The sequence below is a fragment of the Zea mays genome, chromosome 8 (assembly GCF_902167145.1).
Source record: "Zea mays cultivar B73 chromosome 8, Zm-B73-REFERENCE-NAM-5.0, whole genome shotgun sequence".
Lineage (NCBI taxonomy): Eukaryota > Viridiplantae > Streptophyta > Magnoliopsida > Poales > Poaceae > Zea > Zea mays.
Genome location: NC_050103.1, coordinates 90,088,504 through 90,106,647, shown reverse-complemented (window position 1 = coordinate 90,106,647; position 18,144 = coordinate 90,088,504). Strand labels below are relative to the sequence as shown.

General features: G+C 47.2%; 1 protein-coding gene across 4 annotated transcripts; it reads right to left on the bottom strand.

The window, feature by feature from the left end:
- Positions 1-2,982: 2,982 nt before the first annotated feature.
- Positions 2,983-14,330, bottom strand: LOC103635537 (uncharacterized). 4 transcript variants are annotated; one of them, XR_002264224.3, is made up of 8 exons: positions 13,868-14,292; positions 13,631-13,718; positions 13,401-13,461; positions 12,746-12,803; positions 5,804-5,861; positions 5,626-5,698; positions 3,295-3,665; positions 2,983-3,165 (listed from the first exon to the last, which is right to left on the bottom strand). XR_002264224.3 is itself a non-coding variant. In XM_008657967.4 (7 exons), the coding sequence occupies exons 1-7, from the start codon at positions 14,201-14,203 to the stop codon at positions 3,573-3,575; spliced, it is 759 nt and encodes a 252-aa protein (XP_008656189.2). In that variant the 5' UTR covers positions 14,204-14,330; the 3' UTR covers positions 3,316-3,572. The 4 variants fall into 4 exon arrangements, 1 of the variants encoding a protein (XP_008656189.2); XR_004851990.1 differs by having other exon boundaries at positions 2,984-3,165; positions 13,635-13,718; positions 13,868-14,299; XM_008657967.4 differs by lacking the exon at positions 2,983-3,165 and having other exon boundaries at positions 3,316-3,665; positions 13,639-13,718; positions 13,868-14,330.
- Between the last annotated feature and the right edge of the window lie 3,814 nt (positions 14,331-18,144).

The window sequence follows — 18,144 nt, the reverse complement described above, 5'->3', positions numbered from 1 at the left end:
CATTGGCTATTTCGAACTTTGGCAGCTCCGCTGCTGTCTTCAAAATTGGCTCTTCGGCTGATCCCATTGTGGCTTCAGCACGAGCAGAGAACTCTGGCTCAACAGCGGAAGAAGGCCCCTCAGCAAGCTTCGGCACCCTGCTGTTTCAATGTACCTAGGCCGGTGTGTCAAAACTTTAATCTTTTTCCCCTTTGGCGTAGCAGAGATGGCCAAAGTAGCAGCTTTTCTTTTCTTTCCCTGCTTTCACGAGGGATAACAATAGTCTGGGTATACGAAGCCAATTACATCAAAAACCCTGTTCAATCTCTTCTTGCCTCGTCCTCTGAAGGCCAATGTCATGGCATCATCTTCGGCCCTTGTGTAGGCCCCAAGTAATTCATCACTAGTTGCCTCAATACAATCCAACCAGTCATCGTTTGGCTCATCGAACTGATCTCTATATCTAAAGGTGTATTTCAGATAAACTAAACTGCCTGGACTGGACTCGATAGCAGCTTCCTTCGGCATCTCCCAGCCACTCCTAAGAGGCCACACTCTGTAAGCAATATGCTCCTAGACTAAGTCCCTAGTGCCAATATAAGTACATACAATGTTAAAAGCCGTCTAGGCGGTCTAGCATGCTTGAATATCATCCCCAAGGACAGTGGTTGGCCTCCTAACGCTAAAGCGAGACCAGATAGGGCGTTGAATGATTCCCTTTATATCTTCTCTTTCAACTAAGTTGTTCTTCACATAAAACCACTCTTGCATCCAGGTTCCTGGCCACCTCTTCCGAAATGTTGGGACGGGATAGCTCACATCAGAGCGAGGCACGAAGCCGTAACAACCAAAATTATTATGATATTGCTCTTTGCTAGTAGCCTTCGTCTCATATGATAGTTCATGCATGTTGCAGAAGCATCTTGCATTCGGCTCCAAACCCTGGCTCCTCATGGCCCAAATGAAAATCCCTATTCTGATGATAGCTTCGGGGGTAATCTGATGAAGGAAAATTTCAAAAGTCTTCAGAACTTCAACTAAGAATTTACTCGAGGGAAACCGAAGCCTTGCCTTCATGAAGCTTCTATATACAACCACTTCGTCAGCTTCGGGCACAGGGGCATTGCTATCTCCAGCCCTCACGATAGAAATATCACGGAAGTATCTTCCTTTCATTGCATCAATTTGACTCTGCTTGATGGTCGATTTCCCGAAGATGGTATGACTCGGCCACCAGTGTCGATCTTCGGCACCTTCGTTTTCACTTTCTAAGTCAAAACTTTCACTATCGCCAGAATCCTCAGATAACCCAACTAGCATTTCATTAGTGATCTTCTCTGTATTTGTCTTCTCCATAGCTTCGTAAAACCCGGCCAGTGCAGGGTCAACAATCTTCTTCTCTTCAGTCATTTAGTCAACGGTTGAGCGATTGCCGAAGTTTACAATCTAATCAAAACTCGGCAGAGCAAGAAAATTCAGAATGCCAAGAATAACACAAGCAACTGAAATAGCGTAACAGATGCTATCAATATGAGTCTCTATTTATATGCCCAGCGCCTCACAACTTAGTAGGCCCTACTTGTCAATGTATTTCGCTATTTTAGCGACGGGAAGGTGTTTTTTGGACCTTCGGCTAAAGGTCTTTGTTCACGTTGCAGTCTGAATTTGTTACAAAGAAATAAATTAATACTGCGAGGGGCTACTGTTGGGGCCTTCCTTTTCCGAAGATCCTCAAAAACGTGAATAACTATATGTTTTCAGTGTAATATAGACTGTTACAGGAGACTTCGGTTTCGGGATGAAGGTTCTCTTTCTGGTGAAAGTATGTGTGATATGAAGATACAACCCGAAGGCAGAACGGACAGACGCTGAAGCTGTGGTTAAAGGAGCTTCAGCTTAATATGATGACGAAGGTGAAAGACGAAACCGACTTAAAGGGGAAAAGACTACTTAGCCCTTGAAAGTTTGCTTTATGATTAAGAGTAAATATCAGGGACATAGATGTAATTTTGCCCGGGCTGCGTCCCGTGCCTATAAATAGATGAACTGTAACAGCATACTGTGGGGGCTGGATCATAATCACTTTTGCGTCACTCTCGCATTTCCACCTTCTGGCAATCCAAAGGTATCAATATAATATAAATATTATAGATATTTATTCATGTTTATGAAATGATAATATAAATGATTCACTGATATATCATCATTATTTATATTCTTTTGTATTTCATGTACTTTCATTTATATTTGTTTATTGAGATGATGAAGGTATGTCCTTCATGATCTTCGTCTGGAGATCATTATATCCGAAAGGAGATAATGCGTCGAAGGGCGAAAGTCTTTAATTGTTAATAATTTTGTTGCTTTGTTCTTGATATATATCATTTGAGAACAAGGACCAACATAGTCCTTGAAGAGGATAATCCATTCTAATAAATTGAAACTCTTTTTATTATTTATTTCTTGAAACAGAAGTAAATTTTTGTTTCTATTTTTTTAACTAACATTGTTTTAATATTACTATTTATTTTAAAAAGTGTGAATTCTAAAGTATAATTATTCATCAGGGACACTTTGCTTTGCTTTCTTTTACTAATCCCAAAATCAGGATTTTGGATTACTAATTTATAGCTATCGTTGAGATCTACATCTTTGTAATTTTGAGATTTTTTATTTAAGATAGTTAATATGCTCAAAAAATAATATAAATATTAATAATTGTATATGAGAGCTGTCTTTTAAGAGAAAAATCATGCATTTCTTATATGACGTCAGATAAAGGTATAAGCTTATAATTTGCGCTGGAGGCAGAACTATGCAATCTTGGTGAGTTAATAGATGATATGTATAGTTGTCATTTTTTTTAAAAAAAGTTGGCATTTGAAGGCTTGTAGTAACTTAAAAGTTTTTTAATTTATGCATATAACAAAAGGAATGTGTTGAGTTACATGATAATAACTTATACAATGACAGTGGTACAATAGCTATTTAGTCTTTAGTTTATGGAGCAATACAATAAGTTTTTCTCTCAACATTACTCTTTTCCCTTTGCATCAATAACATTCCTCTACATGACAGGGTACGGGACGACCTATGGTACAGCTGAAATGTTATAATAATACACTTGTCCTGGTTTTGTCCAAAGTCAAATTGTTTTAACTTTGACCAAGTTTATACAATCAGCACCTGCAATATCAATTAATACACTTACAATTATATTCCATAGTGTACCTGATAAATCTTATTTGGTATTGTAGATGTCTATACTTTGCTAACTAGATGAGTTCGACTTCAAACAAAATTTAAACAACTTACAGTTTAGAATGAACATATCAGTTATAGGCAGACAAGAACTCAATTATCAAATTTCAATCATGATGCCAGTCTTCATAACAATACATATCCACTTCCAAAATTGTTTACAGACTTGACTGAAACCTTGCAGTCTCATCCAGTGCTTTTGTTGCTTTTGCCGACTAACCCAACTATTTACCTTCTTTCAATGACTAGAACAGTAATAGAACCCTCTATGCGTACCGCTGAATCTGAGAGTTGTATCACATTTTTTTAGTTGTTATCTTCTGCACAATAAATCATGAAACCGATAGAGATACGGCAGCCGAACGTAACTTCACGCCATCATCACCCCATTTCATCTCTGGAGCGGTAGCGCCGGCAATGTACGTCTGTCACACCACATGTCAACACAAAAATCAAGAAAAATGAAGGATCTAAGAAAATAAGATGAGTTGTATAAGAACGAGCTAAAGACCGACATAAGTTTTCAGTTCAACAAATTATGTTTTTCTAACAAAAATACAAAGTTTGGTTTATTTTGTTTTGAGAGGAACAAAATTTTGATTAATTATCTTGTACATGAGCACGCAGGAACCAATCGAGCTACAATTTTTTGGTCTCTCATCATCTCGAGGGATATGTGAGTATCTTCAGCAGTGTTATGAGCATAATTTTGCAGTACACGTTCCTGTCCTGGAGAGGCTTCTTACAATGCATTCACGCGTAGCACATGGCAGTTGGACTGCATGATGCCAAAGGCCTGTCTGGATGTGACTGTTCCACAACCAAGGAGAAATTTAATCAGAAGTATGACTTGATTAACTTCATTGCACGTCTTCGCCCAGAGTTCGATCCTACTGTGGTTGAGCTTGTTGCACGTCAGCACGTTACATGCTTCCCACTATGGATAAGGCTCTTACTGCTCTGCTTATGAAAGATGTTTCTCTGTCTGCTTCTCATACCCAAACTGTCCTCTCAGTGCAAGAGATCTGGTTATCCTGCTGAGCAGTGCTAGGAGCTTTATCCTGAGCCAAGAGATCACATGTGACATGTGCATATTCAGGGTGTTAATTCTGCCTTTGCCAGTGATTAGGACTTAGGAAGTCGAGAACTAATCCGTTGGGTTAGCTTCAGATACATCTGAGTGACCTTCAGGTTGTTGATCATCTGCATGTTTAGTTATATCATCTCCTACTTCCTCAGGTACTACTCTCCCTTGGGTTTTCAGATGGCTCATTTTAACATCGAGTCATTCGGTTTTCAGAGCTCTGATGGCACCTTCACAGCCATTTAGTCCTTCCATTTTTCAAGCAATGATCCGTATCTGCCTCTTTGAACTTCAGTGCTCATCCATGAATCGTGTCACCTAGAGAACTCACTGAATGATGGCTAGTACCTTTCCTTGCATTCTTTTTATCTACACTTTTAGCATGTTATTTATGTGCTTCACCGGTCTGTATCTGTTAATGCTACTACCATAGGCCACTACTATAATGCTGTGTGTTGCATCAACAGTATGACACACCTTGTTATCTCTCTATATAATTCTAGTTAGCTTTCGCTTCCTAATTGCTCTGCTTCAACCTGGACAAGTGACCCCCTGTTGATCAATAATGCCTCACGAGATATTGCATGATTACTGACACCTCTCTCTAAAGCAATTCCACGAAACATACCATGGTATCCTGTTCTAACACTAAGGATAAATTCTGGTTCTTAATTTGGAAATGCTTGGTTTCGCTACTATGGCTGACTTTCTCTATATGGGGTCACAAAATTTAGTGCTTTACAGATTGCTAATGATATGGCGAAGCATGAAACAGCATGTTGTGTTGGAGAGCTCATTGACCCACCATCATTGTAAACAACCAGTCAACCAGACAACCAGCGCGTGCCTTCTAACTTTCAAGCTGTTAGTATAGCAGAACTAAGGTTTGCATATATGTATTGTGCCTATATGGCTATATGGTTCTGTTGTACATTTACTTATTCTCAAAGGAAAATTTGAACATCAGAATCTAAGACCCTAGTAGTAAAGAAACCGATAAAGTAGTGATACAAATAGATGAAGGGAAAAAAACAAATACTCCCTCAGTCCTGAAATGTAAGGGATTTTTAGTTTTTTCTAAGTAAAACAATACTAAGTTTGCAGAAAAGAACAATAATATTTAAGATGATCAAACTTAGGATGGTTTGAATTAGAACAACTGAAAATCCCTTATATTTCAGAAGAGGAAGTAAACAGAAAGCATCATAGTAAACTGGAGTAGATATAATCCAACTGAAAAGTGTAAACGCGTAGGAATCAATACTCATTAAAGAATGTGAATCAAAAGAACAGCTGAGTACCTTCCCACTATTCACGGTAGCCATCAGAGCTACGTGTTGCTTGTCCAGACTGAATTCATAGAAGTAATATGTCCTGTGGAAAAATTTGTCCTGAACAAATTACAAAGGAAAGCTATTTCCGAATTTGGATGCTATTTATAACTAGGAAGATTTTTTAATTGGATATATCATGTAGTACCTAATATCCTCCTCTTCCTTAACTTTAATTGTTCGAGCCGAGAATATTTTTGCACCAGCTACAAAATGAAACAAAAATATATAAGGCAAATCATCCAGATCAGTACATCATGTCAAGGCTCTAGAATTTAATATAATATTAGCGCTTCATATTTTCCTTATCGATGTTTCATATTTCACTTAACCTAATTAAGGCATGGAGATGCCTCGAGGACATAGCTATAGTATGACTAAGCAAGTTGTTCAATAATATCTTCTGGTCGAACAAGATACCTGACGAGTGGAGAGCATATTGATACCAATCTAAAAAAAGGGAGATATTCAAAGTTGTACTAATTACTAAGGAATTAAATTAACGAGCCATACTATGAAGCTATGAGAGAGAATTGTCAAGCATCAACTAAAAGTAATAATGAGGATCTCTATGAAACAATTTGGTTTCATGCATGGAAGGTCACCCATAAAAGCTGTTTTTCTTAATAAGACAAGTGGGAGCACAAGGACCTATACATGGTTTTCATTGACTTGAAGAAGGCTTATGATAAAATATCAAGGAACATTGTGTGGTGGGCTTCGAACAAACATAGTGTTTCAACAAAATACCTTCGACTCATTAATGACAGTACAACGATGTTGTGACTAGTGTTCGAACAAGTAACAGAGACACAAATGAGAAATGACTTCCTAATTAGAATAAGACTACATCAAAGGTCATCTTTGAGTCATTACCTCTTTGCCTTGGTGATGGATAAGATCACAAGGGGATATCTCTTGGTAAATGCTTTTTGCGAACGATGTAGTGTTAGTTGATGAAAGTAGAGCAAGAGTAAAATAGCAAACTAGAGTCATGGCGGAAGACTCTAGAATACAAAGGTTATAGACTCAATAGAACTAAAACCAAATATATGAGATGTGACTACGGTATCACTACACATGAGGAAAATGTTAGTTTGGTTGGTCAAGTAGTGTCCAGGAAGGATACATTTCGATATTTAGGATCAATGCTATAGAGAGACGAGAATATTGATGAAGATGTTAGCCATAGAATCAAAGCAGGGTGGATGAAGTGGCATCAAACATCTAGCATTCTATATGACAATACAGTACCGCATAAGTTAAAAGCAAGATTTATAGGACTGTGATTAGACATGCTATGTTGTATATTGTAGAATGTTAGCCTATAAAAAGACATGTTCAGTAGATAAATGTTGAGAAAATGTGTATGTTGCATTAGATTGTGGCCATACAAGAAGTGATGGAATCAGGAAATGATGATATACATGATAGGCTAGGGATACAATCAAATGAAGAAAAATTTGTCCAACATTGGTTGAGATGCTATCGATATGTCCAACACCAGTTGAGACACCAGTGTATAGTGGGATCCTAAGGCGTCATAGCAATGGGATGAGAGATAGGGGAGGGCCGAAGTTGACATGGGAAGTGGCGGTAAAATAAGACTTGAAATGATGGAATATATCCAAAGATTTAGCCTTCAATAGAAGTGCATGAAAAACAGCTATCCATGTGCCTGATGTTGAACAGTGAAAACCCTAACCCTAACTGGGTCTGGGGTGTTGTATTAATAGGCTTGAGTAAACTGGGTCAGGCCCATTACAGAGGGGTAAGATAGTGAATACACGGGGAAAACCCCAAACCCTAAACGGGTATTCTAACACCCCCGCAGTAACAACTCTATCCTGTACAGATGTTAAGACTGGAGCGAAAGTCTAAAAATACACTCGACGGTAACCCCTTGGTGAAGATGTCAGCGAACTGCAGCGTGGTGGGGACGCTGAGAACCAGAACGTCACCGGCGGTGACACGCTCGCGGACGAAGTGCAGGTCGATCTCCACGTGCTTCGTGCGCTAATGCTGCACGGGATTGGTGGAGAGGTAGACTGCGCTGACATTGTCGCAGTAGACGAGGGTGGCGCGCTGGAGGGGACTGTGGAGTTCGTGGAGGAGCTGTCGCAGCTAGGAGGCCTCTGCTACGCCGTTGGCCACGGCGCGGTACTCGGCCTTAGCACTGGAGCGAGAGACGACGGGCTGCCGCTTGGCGGCCTAGGAGACGAGGTTGGCGCCCAGGAACACGGCGTAACCAGAGGTGGATCGACGCGTGTCTGGACAGCCAGCCCAGTCGGCGTCGGTGTAGACCACGAGTTCCGACGTCGGGGATGGTCGGAGTAGGAGGCCGTAGTCGAGGGAGCCACGGAGGTAGCGCAGGATCCGCTTGAGAGCGGTGAGATGAGGCTCCCATGGGGTGTGCATATGCAGGCACACCTGCTGGACGACGTAGGCGATGTCAGGCCTGGAGAAGGTGTGGTACTGGAGCGCGCCGGTCAGGCTCCGGTAGGACGTCGCATCGGCGATCGGGGGCTCGTCGTCCTCTAAGAGCTTCGCCTGAGTGTCGACAGGCGTGGAGCAAGGCTTGCAGTCGAACATGCCAGCCCACTCCAGTATGTCGATGGCGTACTGGCGCTGATGGAGGAAGAGACCCTAGGGCCGGCGCTCGACGGTGATGCCGAGGAAGTGGTGGAGGGGCCCCAGGTCCTTCATCGCGAACTCCCGCTGCAGGGCGACGATCGTGCGCTGAAGAAGGTCGGTGGTGGATGCCGTGAGCACAATGTTGTCGACGTAGAGCAGAAGGAAGACGGTGTCGTCACCGCGTCGGTAGATGAAGAGGGATGTGTCCGACTTGGCCTCGACGAAGCCAATGGAGGCTAAGTAGGAAGCGAAGCGACTGTACTAGGCTCGCGGGGCCTGCTTGAGGCCGTAGAGAGAGCGGTTTAGCCGGCAGACTAGATCCGGACGAGCTTCGTCGACAAAGCCGGTGGGCTGGCTGCAGTAGACAGTCTCCGTCAGAGTGTCGTGGAGGAAGGCATTCTTGACGTCGAGCTAATGAATCGCCCAGTCCCGGGAGAGGGCAAGGGAGAGGACGGTGCGAACAGTGGCAAACTTGACGACGGGGCTGAAGGTCTCGTCGTAGTCCACTCCGGGGCGTTGGGTGAAGCCCCGAAGGACCCAACGGGCCTTGTAGCGGTCGAGGGAGCCGTCCGAGGTAAGCTTGTGGCGAAATAGCCACTTGCCGGTGACCACGTTGGTGCCTAGTGGACACAGCACTAGGTCCCAGGTGTGGTTGGCCAGGAGGGTCGCGTACTCCTTCTCCATAGCGCGTCGCCAGTGTGGGTCAGCGAGAGCGGTGCGAACGAAGGGGACCAGGGAGGCGTCTGGTGGAGTGGTAGTCGTATCAGCTGCCAAGATCAGCCGGTCGATAGGACGAAGAATGCCAGCGGCGCGCCGGGTGACCATCGGGTGGACGTGCCCGGGGTTGCGGTAGATGGCGACCGGGTGGTACACCGGTGGCTCGAGGCGGTCTACCGGGACGTCGGGGGCCACGGGCGTGGCCGACTCGCGGCAGTGAGAGACGACGACGAGGTCGGCGAAGCGTACTGGGCTCATCGACGGGCCCGGGTCCGTAGGTGCCAAGGTAGTGACGTGGCGGCAACGGTGGTAGACGAGCGCGGGGTCGGCGAAGCGAGCCGTGGGCGTCGACGGGGTCGCGCATGGTGCGGGAGGGGTCGGCGGGGCAGCGCGAGGCGCAGGCGTGGTTGACAGGGCCGCGCATGGGATGGGAGGGGTCGGTGGGGCCGCGCAAGGCGCAGGCGTGGTCGACGGGGCCGCGCGTGGCGTAGGCGTGATCGACGGGGCCGCGCGTGGCGCGGGAATAGGCGCAGGCGTGGTCGACGGGGCCGCGTGTGGCGTAGGCATGATCGACGGGGCCGCGCGTGGCGCGGGAATAGGCGCAAGCCGCTGCGTCGAGGCCGCACGGGGTGCGGGTAACGGCGCAAGGCGGGACGCCTGGGAGGAGGGGGAGACCGGATCAGACTCGAGGAGGGAGTCGTGATCGGTGGGTGGGAAGGGGCCAGCAAGGGGAAACACATCCTCGTCGAAGACGACGTGACGAGAGATGATGATGCGGTGGGAGGCGAGGTCCATACACCGATACCCCTTGTGGTCAGAGGAGTAGCCAAGGAAGAGGCAGCGGGTGGAGCGAGGAGAAAGCTTATGAGGGGCAATAGCGAAAGTGTTAGGGTAGCAGGCACAGCCGAACACGCGAAGGTGGTCGTAGGTGGGGGCTGTGCCGTACAGGGCGAAGTAGGGAGTAGGGTGGTTCACCGCCTTGGAGGGAAGACGGTTGAGGAGGTGGGTGGCAGTGTGCAGGGCCTCTGCCTAGTAGCTGGCAGGGAGAGACGCCTGGAAGAGAAGGCAGCGGACCATGTTGGTGGTGGTGCGAATCATGTGCTCTACCCGGCCGTTCTGGGCGGAGGTGTAGGGGCACGAGAGACACAACTAAATGCCACTGGTGAGGAAGAATGACCGAGAGGCGTGGTTGTCGAACTCGTGGCAGTTGTCGCACTGCAGTGCACGGACCGGGCGCTGGAACTGGGTGGATACCCAGGCGAAGAAGTGAGTGAGGGTGGTAAACGTGTCGGACTTCAGCCGAAGGGGGAAAGTCCAAAGAAAATGGGAGTAGTCGTCCAGAATGACCAGGTAGTATTTGTAGCCGGAGAGGCTAAGGACAGGAGACGTCCAGAGATCACAGTGAACAAGATCAAAGGCCTGAACAACCCTGGACGTGGAAGTGGAAAAAGGAAGAGAGTGACGGCCAAGCTGACAAGCATGACAGAGGCGCTCAGAAGAGCCCCGAGTATAGGATATGTCTGAGTGACTGGAAAGCTGGGACATGACATCAGGTCCAATGTGCCCGAGGCGACGGTGCCAAACAGCAGAGGAGGTGGTGGTAGTAGCAAGAGCATGTGATGTGGTGGTAGTAGTAAGTGCAGGAGATGAGGCTACTCAGGTGGGGGGAGTGGAGGGCAAGTGAAGAGAATAGAGGGGGCCGGAGCTGTCACAGCGAGCGAGCACATGTGTGGGAAGGTGACGTATGGTGAGACCCCAGGGCTCGAACTCCATAGAGCATTGGTTGTCACTAGTGAAGCGACGAACCGAGAGGAGGGGATGAGTCAGACCGGGAGCAACAAGGACGTCGTTAAGGCAGAATGGTTCGGGAAGAACTGATGCACCTACTGAGGCGACCGGGAGAGTGGAACCGTTGCCTATGACGATGGAGGAAGGATGTGAGGGGTGTGGTGGATGGTAGTGGAATAACAAACTAGTTGTGGGAGTAGTGTGGAAGGAGGCCCCGGAGTCGACCACCCAATCGGTGGGAGAGGGTGGGGAGGCCGTAGGGTGCGCTGAGAGAGCTAGAGGAGGAGCTCTGACGTGGTTACTAGGAGGGGAGGGAGACAACAGGGGCTCGATTGCCAGGGAGGCGATCACTGTACGAGGGAAGACAAGGGGTCCGGGCACGTGACGACCGGCCTTGGGGTGGATTTCAACACAGTCACGAAGGACAGGGCTCATGGCGCGATCGACGGCCACGAAGGTGCCCTAGACAAGCTGACCATCGTGGAGGAGGACGCGCACGGTGAGCCCGTCGAAAGGGGGTGAAGCCATGAGAGAGCGAAGAGTGGTCAGAGGCAAGCAGCCGGCACGACGCTTGGGGAAAGGCGATGCTATAGGGCGAGGATGAGTGGAGGCCAAAACTGGTTCGCGGCAAGGCCGGCCCAAGCGGTGCCGATGAGCAGGAAGCCGGGTGAGGCGAGCCCGCGGCGGCTGACAGGCAGAGCGACGCGCAAATGGAGGAGGTGGCGTAGAACCGGGCGCGGACGGGGAGGTGAAGCGGCGGCCGGGCCTAGGGGAGATGGCCGGCGGCGGCTGGCTGCGCAGGGGCGCGGTGGAGGCAGCCGACGGCGCACAGGCGAACGGACCGGCGCAGGGGAGCAATGGAGGGTTGGAGCTCGGCGCGTAGGCGTCCGGACAGGCGACGGCGGCGCGCAGGCATCCGGACCGGCGACGGAGGCTGCTGCTGCCAGACGGCACTGGCGGAGGCCGATGTGGCTGCAGACGGGAGCGCAGACGACGCGCAGTGGAGGAGAGAGAAGAGTTGCAGCTCGGAGAAGAGAGGAGCGGCAGTGGTGTAGATGCCCGCAGTGGCGGCGCGCAGGGGAGAGGGAGAGAGAAGAGCTGCGACTCGCAGGAGAGAGGAGAGCGGTGTGGAGGAGAGGGACAGAGAGGAGAGCGACGACGACGGCTGAGAGAAGAACGGCTGAGAGCCTGGGAGGAGGGGAGGGGCGGGCAGCCGGAGGTGGCGGCAAGGGAGTGGCGGCTGGTCGCCAGGGAGAAAAAATTACACCGCCTCTGGTACCATGTTGAACAGTGAAAACCCTAACCCTAACTGGGTCTAGGGTGTTGTATTAATAGGCTTGAGTAAACTGGGCCATGGCCATTACAAAGGGGTAAGATAGTGAATACACGGGGAAAACCCCAAACCCTAAACGGGTATTCTAACACCTGAACCTTGACTTATGGTTTCGCTTGGGTTTCACCTCTAGCTTACCCTAGCTTGCTTGGGACTAAAATGCTTTGTTGTTGTTGATGATGAGATTTCTTTGTGCATTAGAATGGGATTTAAATTTTTATTCCATATTTCTGTAATGAGAAGTGAAAATTTGAAATAGCCACACTATATAGTGCCAAGACTATATAATGTTAACAAAAAAGGTCTCGAAAAACACAATGGCTAAAACAGGCTTCCTATTTGTGCAACTAACCATGACAGTAAGTCGTACAGTTTTTGCTAGCTTTAAAAACTTGCATGCAAAGTAAGTCAAAGCTTTAAAGTAAAGGTTAATATGTGTCAGACTGATCATAAAAGAACTATCTCATTTAGAATGTACAAACCACAAAAAGCTAGGCCCAACATTAATTAATTTTCATTATTGCTATATGAAATATGTTAATGTTTCATATTCATTGTCATGTAATTTGTTTGTAAAGAAAACAGTACAGCATCCAATTCTAAGATAACAGAAATCACCCGGTACAAATATCTTGGATGCCTCTTTTAGAGTTCCCAAATCAGTTATATCTTTTGCCTGCAAACAAATATTTGTAGAACATCATTTAGAAATGGTCGTGCACAGACCATAAAGTTCTTTCATGGTGAGCAAATCAGTGGCAGAATCACGGCAGAATCACGGTGTCTGATAATATAGGCCTTATTAATTGACTCTCTCGTTGCAAAGACGGTTTTGGTCATAGTCATAGCGATGCGTGTGTGCCCTTTTATTGTCAAACCCACAAACTCAATATACTTTGGAAATTCATCGCACTAATAAAAAGTAATAAGAGCAAGTTCAACTGATGAGACAAATGCTTGTCTATAAGGGTGTCGTATCAGCTATAGGTAAGCTTACAAACTACTCACTCTGATGCCAGATATAATTACTAAGAAAGCTATGAATCTAACAAAGTTTGCCTACGTTTGAACTCCTTTTAACAAGCTTGTATATGTTATATCTTCTATGTTTCAAGGATACAAGAGAATGCTCTAAGCTGATGTGAGAACACATATCACGAGGCCTGTTATGAAATGCCAGGTCATTTTTTACTATATATTGCAGAGAACAGATAAATTCAAGGGGGATTACATATGTCTGGCAAAAACAATAAAATGGCAAGTCTCTTATAACCTCTAGGAATGTGATTTTGAGCTGATTTGACGGCTTAATCACCACACTGATGAGCTCATCCCTACATCAAACAAAGGAGCAGAGCACTCCGCATTTAGCATGTGCAACACGTCACCACCAAAATTCATTTCCTACAGCATCCTTGTGAAAGTGAGACAAATGTAATCACAAATTGATGTACAGTACAGAACTGGAATGGCCGCAGTTGATGGAGTAGAGTGAGGCCTTACCTACCTACCTATCTGGAGATGCAAAGCGGGCCGCGTACGCCCGGGGCTTGGCCTTGTCACCGTAGTATGTCATCCCGGCGTTGTAGTCCTGAGACGCGGAAGGACTGAATGAGTCAGCATTCACTAAATTCGAAACCAAACACTGAGCTCCTCCGCACCCCCGCGACGCCCAGCAACCCTAACCGCAGGAGGACGATGGAATGTAGGAGTGAAGAAACAGTTCAGGTCGGTAATTACATCGGGCTCGAGGATGTCGTCGAAGGACGGAGGCACGCGGATGGAGAAGCCGCTGCCGTAGTACTGCGACCAAGACCTCGTGTTCGCGATGCCGCCCAAAGCCGGGGGTCCTGGTTTAGAGGAAGGCGTTTGCGTTGGCAGCGAGGGGGGCGGAGATGGGGACGTCGCCTCCGCGGCCGCGGTGGGGTCGGAGGCGGAGTCCGAGACCGAGGCAATGGCGATGACGGTGTGGACAGTGAAGCCGCGGCGTGAGGCCCCGCAGCGGCATAGGGGTCGCCGTGGTGGGTTCGGGTGATGCGGCAAAGGGGCGAGCGGGAGAAGCGCGGCAGGGGCCATAGCGCCGCGCCGAGTGGCGGAGACGAGGGCCGAGTGCGGTTGGAGCCGTGGCGAGAGCGAGTACGGGTTTCGGGCTGATTTTTCGGATAAGGGATGGGCGCAATACGTGGCGGTGGCGCTGAGACGGGCCATTGGAAGAGAAACGTGGTAGTAGTTTTTGTTAACTCATGTCTGACTCCACTAAATAGCAAGTGGTCAATCCCACGTCCCCGCAACTTCCATTTTCAGAAAACTTTTTTGCCACAATTTGCAAACTTTTTAGTGGCCAGGCCCACACCCCGCGCAACTTCCATTTTTCAAAAAAAAAATTCTCCAAATTCTTTATTTAATAATTGCAAACTTAAACTTGGTCGGAGCAAAAAAAACCGCCCTCCTACTATTACCACGTGATTGGTTGGCATGCTCCGTTGCTGCGGGCTCGCGGCGGCCTGAATGGCTAGCGAAGTCTGATCTCCATTTTCCCATGTATGTAGGAGGTAAAAAAGTGTTTAGATTAAAGCAGTATGTATTGGCCAATCTCGTGCTCCAGCAGTTAACCAATCACCGACTCACACACAGTTAACGCACGCGACCGCTATAATATGGCGAGCAAGGTAACCAATCACGTGATTAATGTCTAAAGTCGACACTTCAGTATGCACACAAGTCATTGATAGCTAAGCAGAGATCGAACATTGGCCTCGACCATTAGAGCGAGCGAGGATTTTTTTAACCCTTGGGGCTGATTTGGTGGTCAGGGATCCCAAGGGGATCCATGGGAAAGAATCCCCTTGTTATTCAAAATTGAATTGCAAGAGGATTTCTTCCCCTTGGAATCCCTAATCACCAAATCAGCCCTTGAGGGGAATCTAACCCATAACTTGAAAGGTGTTAGTTGAAAGCCCTTAACCACTAGGCTAGAGGCCATTTCACAAAATAAAATTGCAAACTTAGGTCTTTTTGGGATAGCTCCAGCTCCAAAAAAATTTGGAGTTTGTGGAATAGGTCATTAGAGGGTGTTTAGGATGGCTTCAGATTCTAACTCCAGTGTGAGTTATAGTTTATAATATCAATTTAAATAATTTTAAAAATATTTTTAATCTAAATAATAAACAAAATGACTATCTAAATATCTTCTAAAGGCTTATAGCTTCAGCTCCATGATTTTCTGGAGCACCTAATGACCTGCTCTACCAACTCCACCAAATATTCTCGAGCTAAAGCTATCCTAAAGACCTAAACATGACCTAGGTGCTACAGAAAATCATGGAGTTAGAGCTGTAAGCCTTTAGAAAATATTTATAAGTCAGTTTGTTTATTATTTAGATTAAAAATATTTTAAAAATTATTTAGTTTGATATTATAAACTACAGCTCTAACGTTGGAGCTAGAACATGAAGTCATCCCAAACATTCCCCAAGACATTTCTATCTATATATTAAAGCGGGAAGGAAATCTGCCCTCAGGTTCAGCCACGTCAGTAGTTGGCATTACAGATGTCCAATCGCCAATCAAAGGTTGATGTCTCCTCTCGCTCCCTCGCTCGGTCCGCCTCTCCACGCTCCCTTCTGATCGTTCAATGCCTGTCCTCGCTCTGCGGCTTGATTTCACTTGGTCCTGTAGCGTTGTTTGGTCAAGCCTCTCTGTCCCTTCCCCATCTCGCCATACCCCAAACCCTAGGACGCAGCGCCACCGCCGTAGCGCTCCCACACGTAGCAAGATGAGGCCGCGCAGCAGGGGCGACGACATCGAAGACGACGAGGATGAGTACGAGGACATCACGCCCCCTCGAAGAACGCCAGAACCTGAGACCGACCCCATCCGCTCGCCCTCACCCTCGCCCTCGCCCGCTCTTGCCCCCGCCTCACCACATCCCGCGCGTGCCCCTCTCAGCAGTCTCATTGTCAGGCCGCCACCGCAGTAGCAGGAGAACGGCGGCGAATCCTCCCCGCCCTCATCCTCCGCCCGCTCGCCTTCTCCCTGATAGTCGCCTAGAGGGGGGGGTGAATAGGGCGAAACTGAAATTTACAAATATAAACACAACTACAAGCCGGGGTTAGCGTTAGTAATAATAAATGAGTCCGCAAGAGAGGGCGCAAAACAAATCGCAAGCAAATAAGGAGAGTGACACGTGGATTTGTTTTACCGAGGTTCGGTTCTTGCAAACCTACTCCCCGTTGAGGAGGCCACAAAGGCCGGGTCTCTTTCAACCCTTCCCTCTCTCAAACGGTCCCTCGGACCGAGTGAGCTTTCCTTCTTCTCAATCAACCGGGAACAAAACTTCCCCGCAAGGGCCACCACACAATCGGTGCCTCTTGCCTCGGTTACAATTGAGTGTTGATCACAAGAGCAAAAGAGAAAGAAAGAATGCGATCCAAGCGCAAGAGCTCAAAAGAACACGGCAAATCACTCTCACTAGTCACTAGGGTTTTGTGTGGAATTGGAGAGGATTTGATCTCTTTGTATGTGTCTAGAATTGAATGCCTAGCTCTTGTAAGTGGTTAGAAGTTGGAAAACTTGGATGCCATGAATGGTGGGGTGGTTGGGGTATTTATAGCCCCAACCACCAAACTTGACCGTTGGCTGGAGGCTTCTGTTCGATGGCGCACCGGACAGTCCGGTGCACACCGGACAGTCCGGTGCCCCTGCCACGTCATCACTGACGTTGGATTCTAGCCGTTGGAGCTTCTGACTTGTGGGCCCGCCTGGGTGTCCGGTGCACACCGGACATGCACTGTTTGATGTCCGGTGCATCGGTATGGGCAGCCCTGACGTCTGCGCGCGCTGCGCGCGCATTAAATGCTGCGCAGGGAGCCGTTGGCGCCGCAGAGGGCCGTTGCTCCGCTGGCACACCGGACAGTCCGGTGCACACCGGACAGTCCGGTGAATTATAGCGGAGCGGCTGTCGTGAAAACCCGAGGATGACGAGTTCCGGAGGCCGCGGTTCGTTGGCGCACCGGACATGTCCGGTGCACACCGGACAGTCCGGTGAATTATAGCGCGCCGGCCTCCGCGAATTCCCGAGGGCGAAAGGTTGGAGTCTGAGTCCCCTGGTGCACCGGACAGGTACTGTTCACTGTCCGGTGGCACACCAGACAGTCCGGTGCGCCAGACCAGGGGTGCCCTCGGTTGCCCCTTTATTGAATCCAAAACTTGGTCTTTTTATTGGCTGAGTGTGAACCTTTTACACCTGTATAATCTATACACTTGGGCAAACTAGTTAGTCCAAAGATTTGTGTTAGGCAATTCAACCACCAAAAATATATAGGAACTAGGTGTAAGCCTAATTCCCTTTCAATCTCCCCCTTTTTGGTGATTGATGCCAACACAAACCAAAGCAAATATAGAAGTGCATAATTGAACTAGTTTGCATAATGTAAGTGTAAAGGTTGCTTGGAATTGAGCCAATAAAACTACTTACAAGATATGCATGGAATGTTTCTTTCTTATTTAACATTTTGGACCACGTTTGCACCACATGTTTTGTTTTTTTTGCAAATTCTTTTTGTAAATCCATTTCATAGATTTTTTGCAAATAGTCAAAGGTAAATAAATAAGAGTTTGCAAAAGCATTTTCAAGATTTGAAATTTCCTCCCCCTGTTTCAAATGCTTTTCCTTTGACTAAACAAAACTCCCCCTAAAAGAGATCCACCTCTTAGTGTTCAAGAGGGTTTTGATATACCATTTTTGAAATACTACTTTCTCCCCCTTTTGAACACAATAGGATACCAAATGATAAAGACTTTTGGAAAGCACTAAGTGTTTGAATTTGGTGGTGGTGGTGCGGTCCTTTTGCTTTGGGCTCATTTCTCCCCCTTTTTGGCATGAATCGCCAAAAACGGAATCATTAGAGCCCTCGAAGTGCAATCTTCCCCTTTGGTCATAAATAAGTGAGTTAAGATTATACCAAAGACGAAGTCCTTTTCTTTGATGCTCATTTCTCCCCCAAAGAAGAGAGAGT

Excerpts from the sequence above, each read along its gene's own strand:
- LOC103635537 (XM_008657967.4), bottom strand. The coding sequence starts at position 14,203 with ATGGCCCCTGCCGCGCTTCTCCCGCTCGCCCCTTTGCCGCATCACCCG. Across the intron at positions 13,462-13,638 it reads CGCTTTGCATCTCCAGATAG|GGATGAGCTCATCAGTGTGG; the intron begins GTAGGTAGGTAA and ends TGTTTGATGTAG. Across the intron at positions 5,699-5,803 it reads AAGGAAGAGGAGGATATTAG|GACATATTACTTCTATGAAT; the intron begins GTACTACATGAT and ends ATTTTTCCACAG.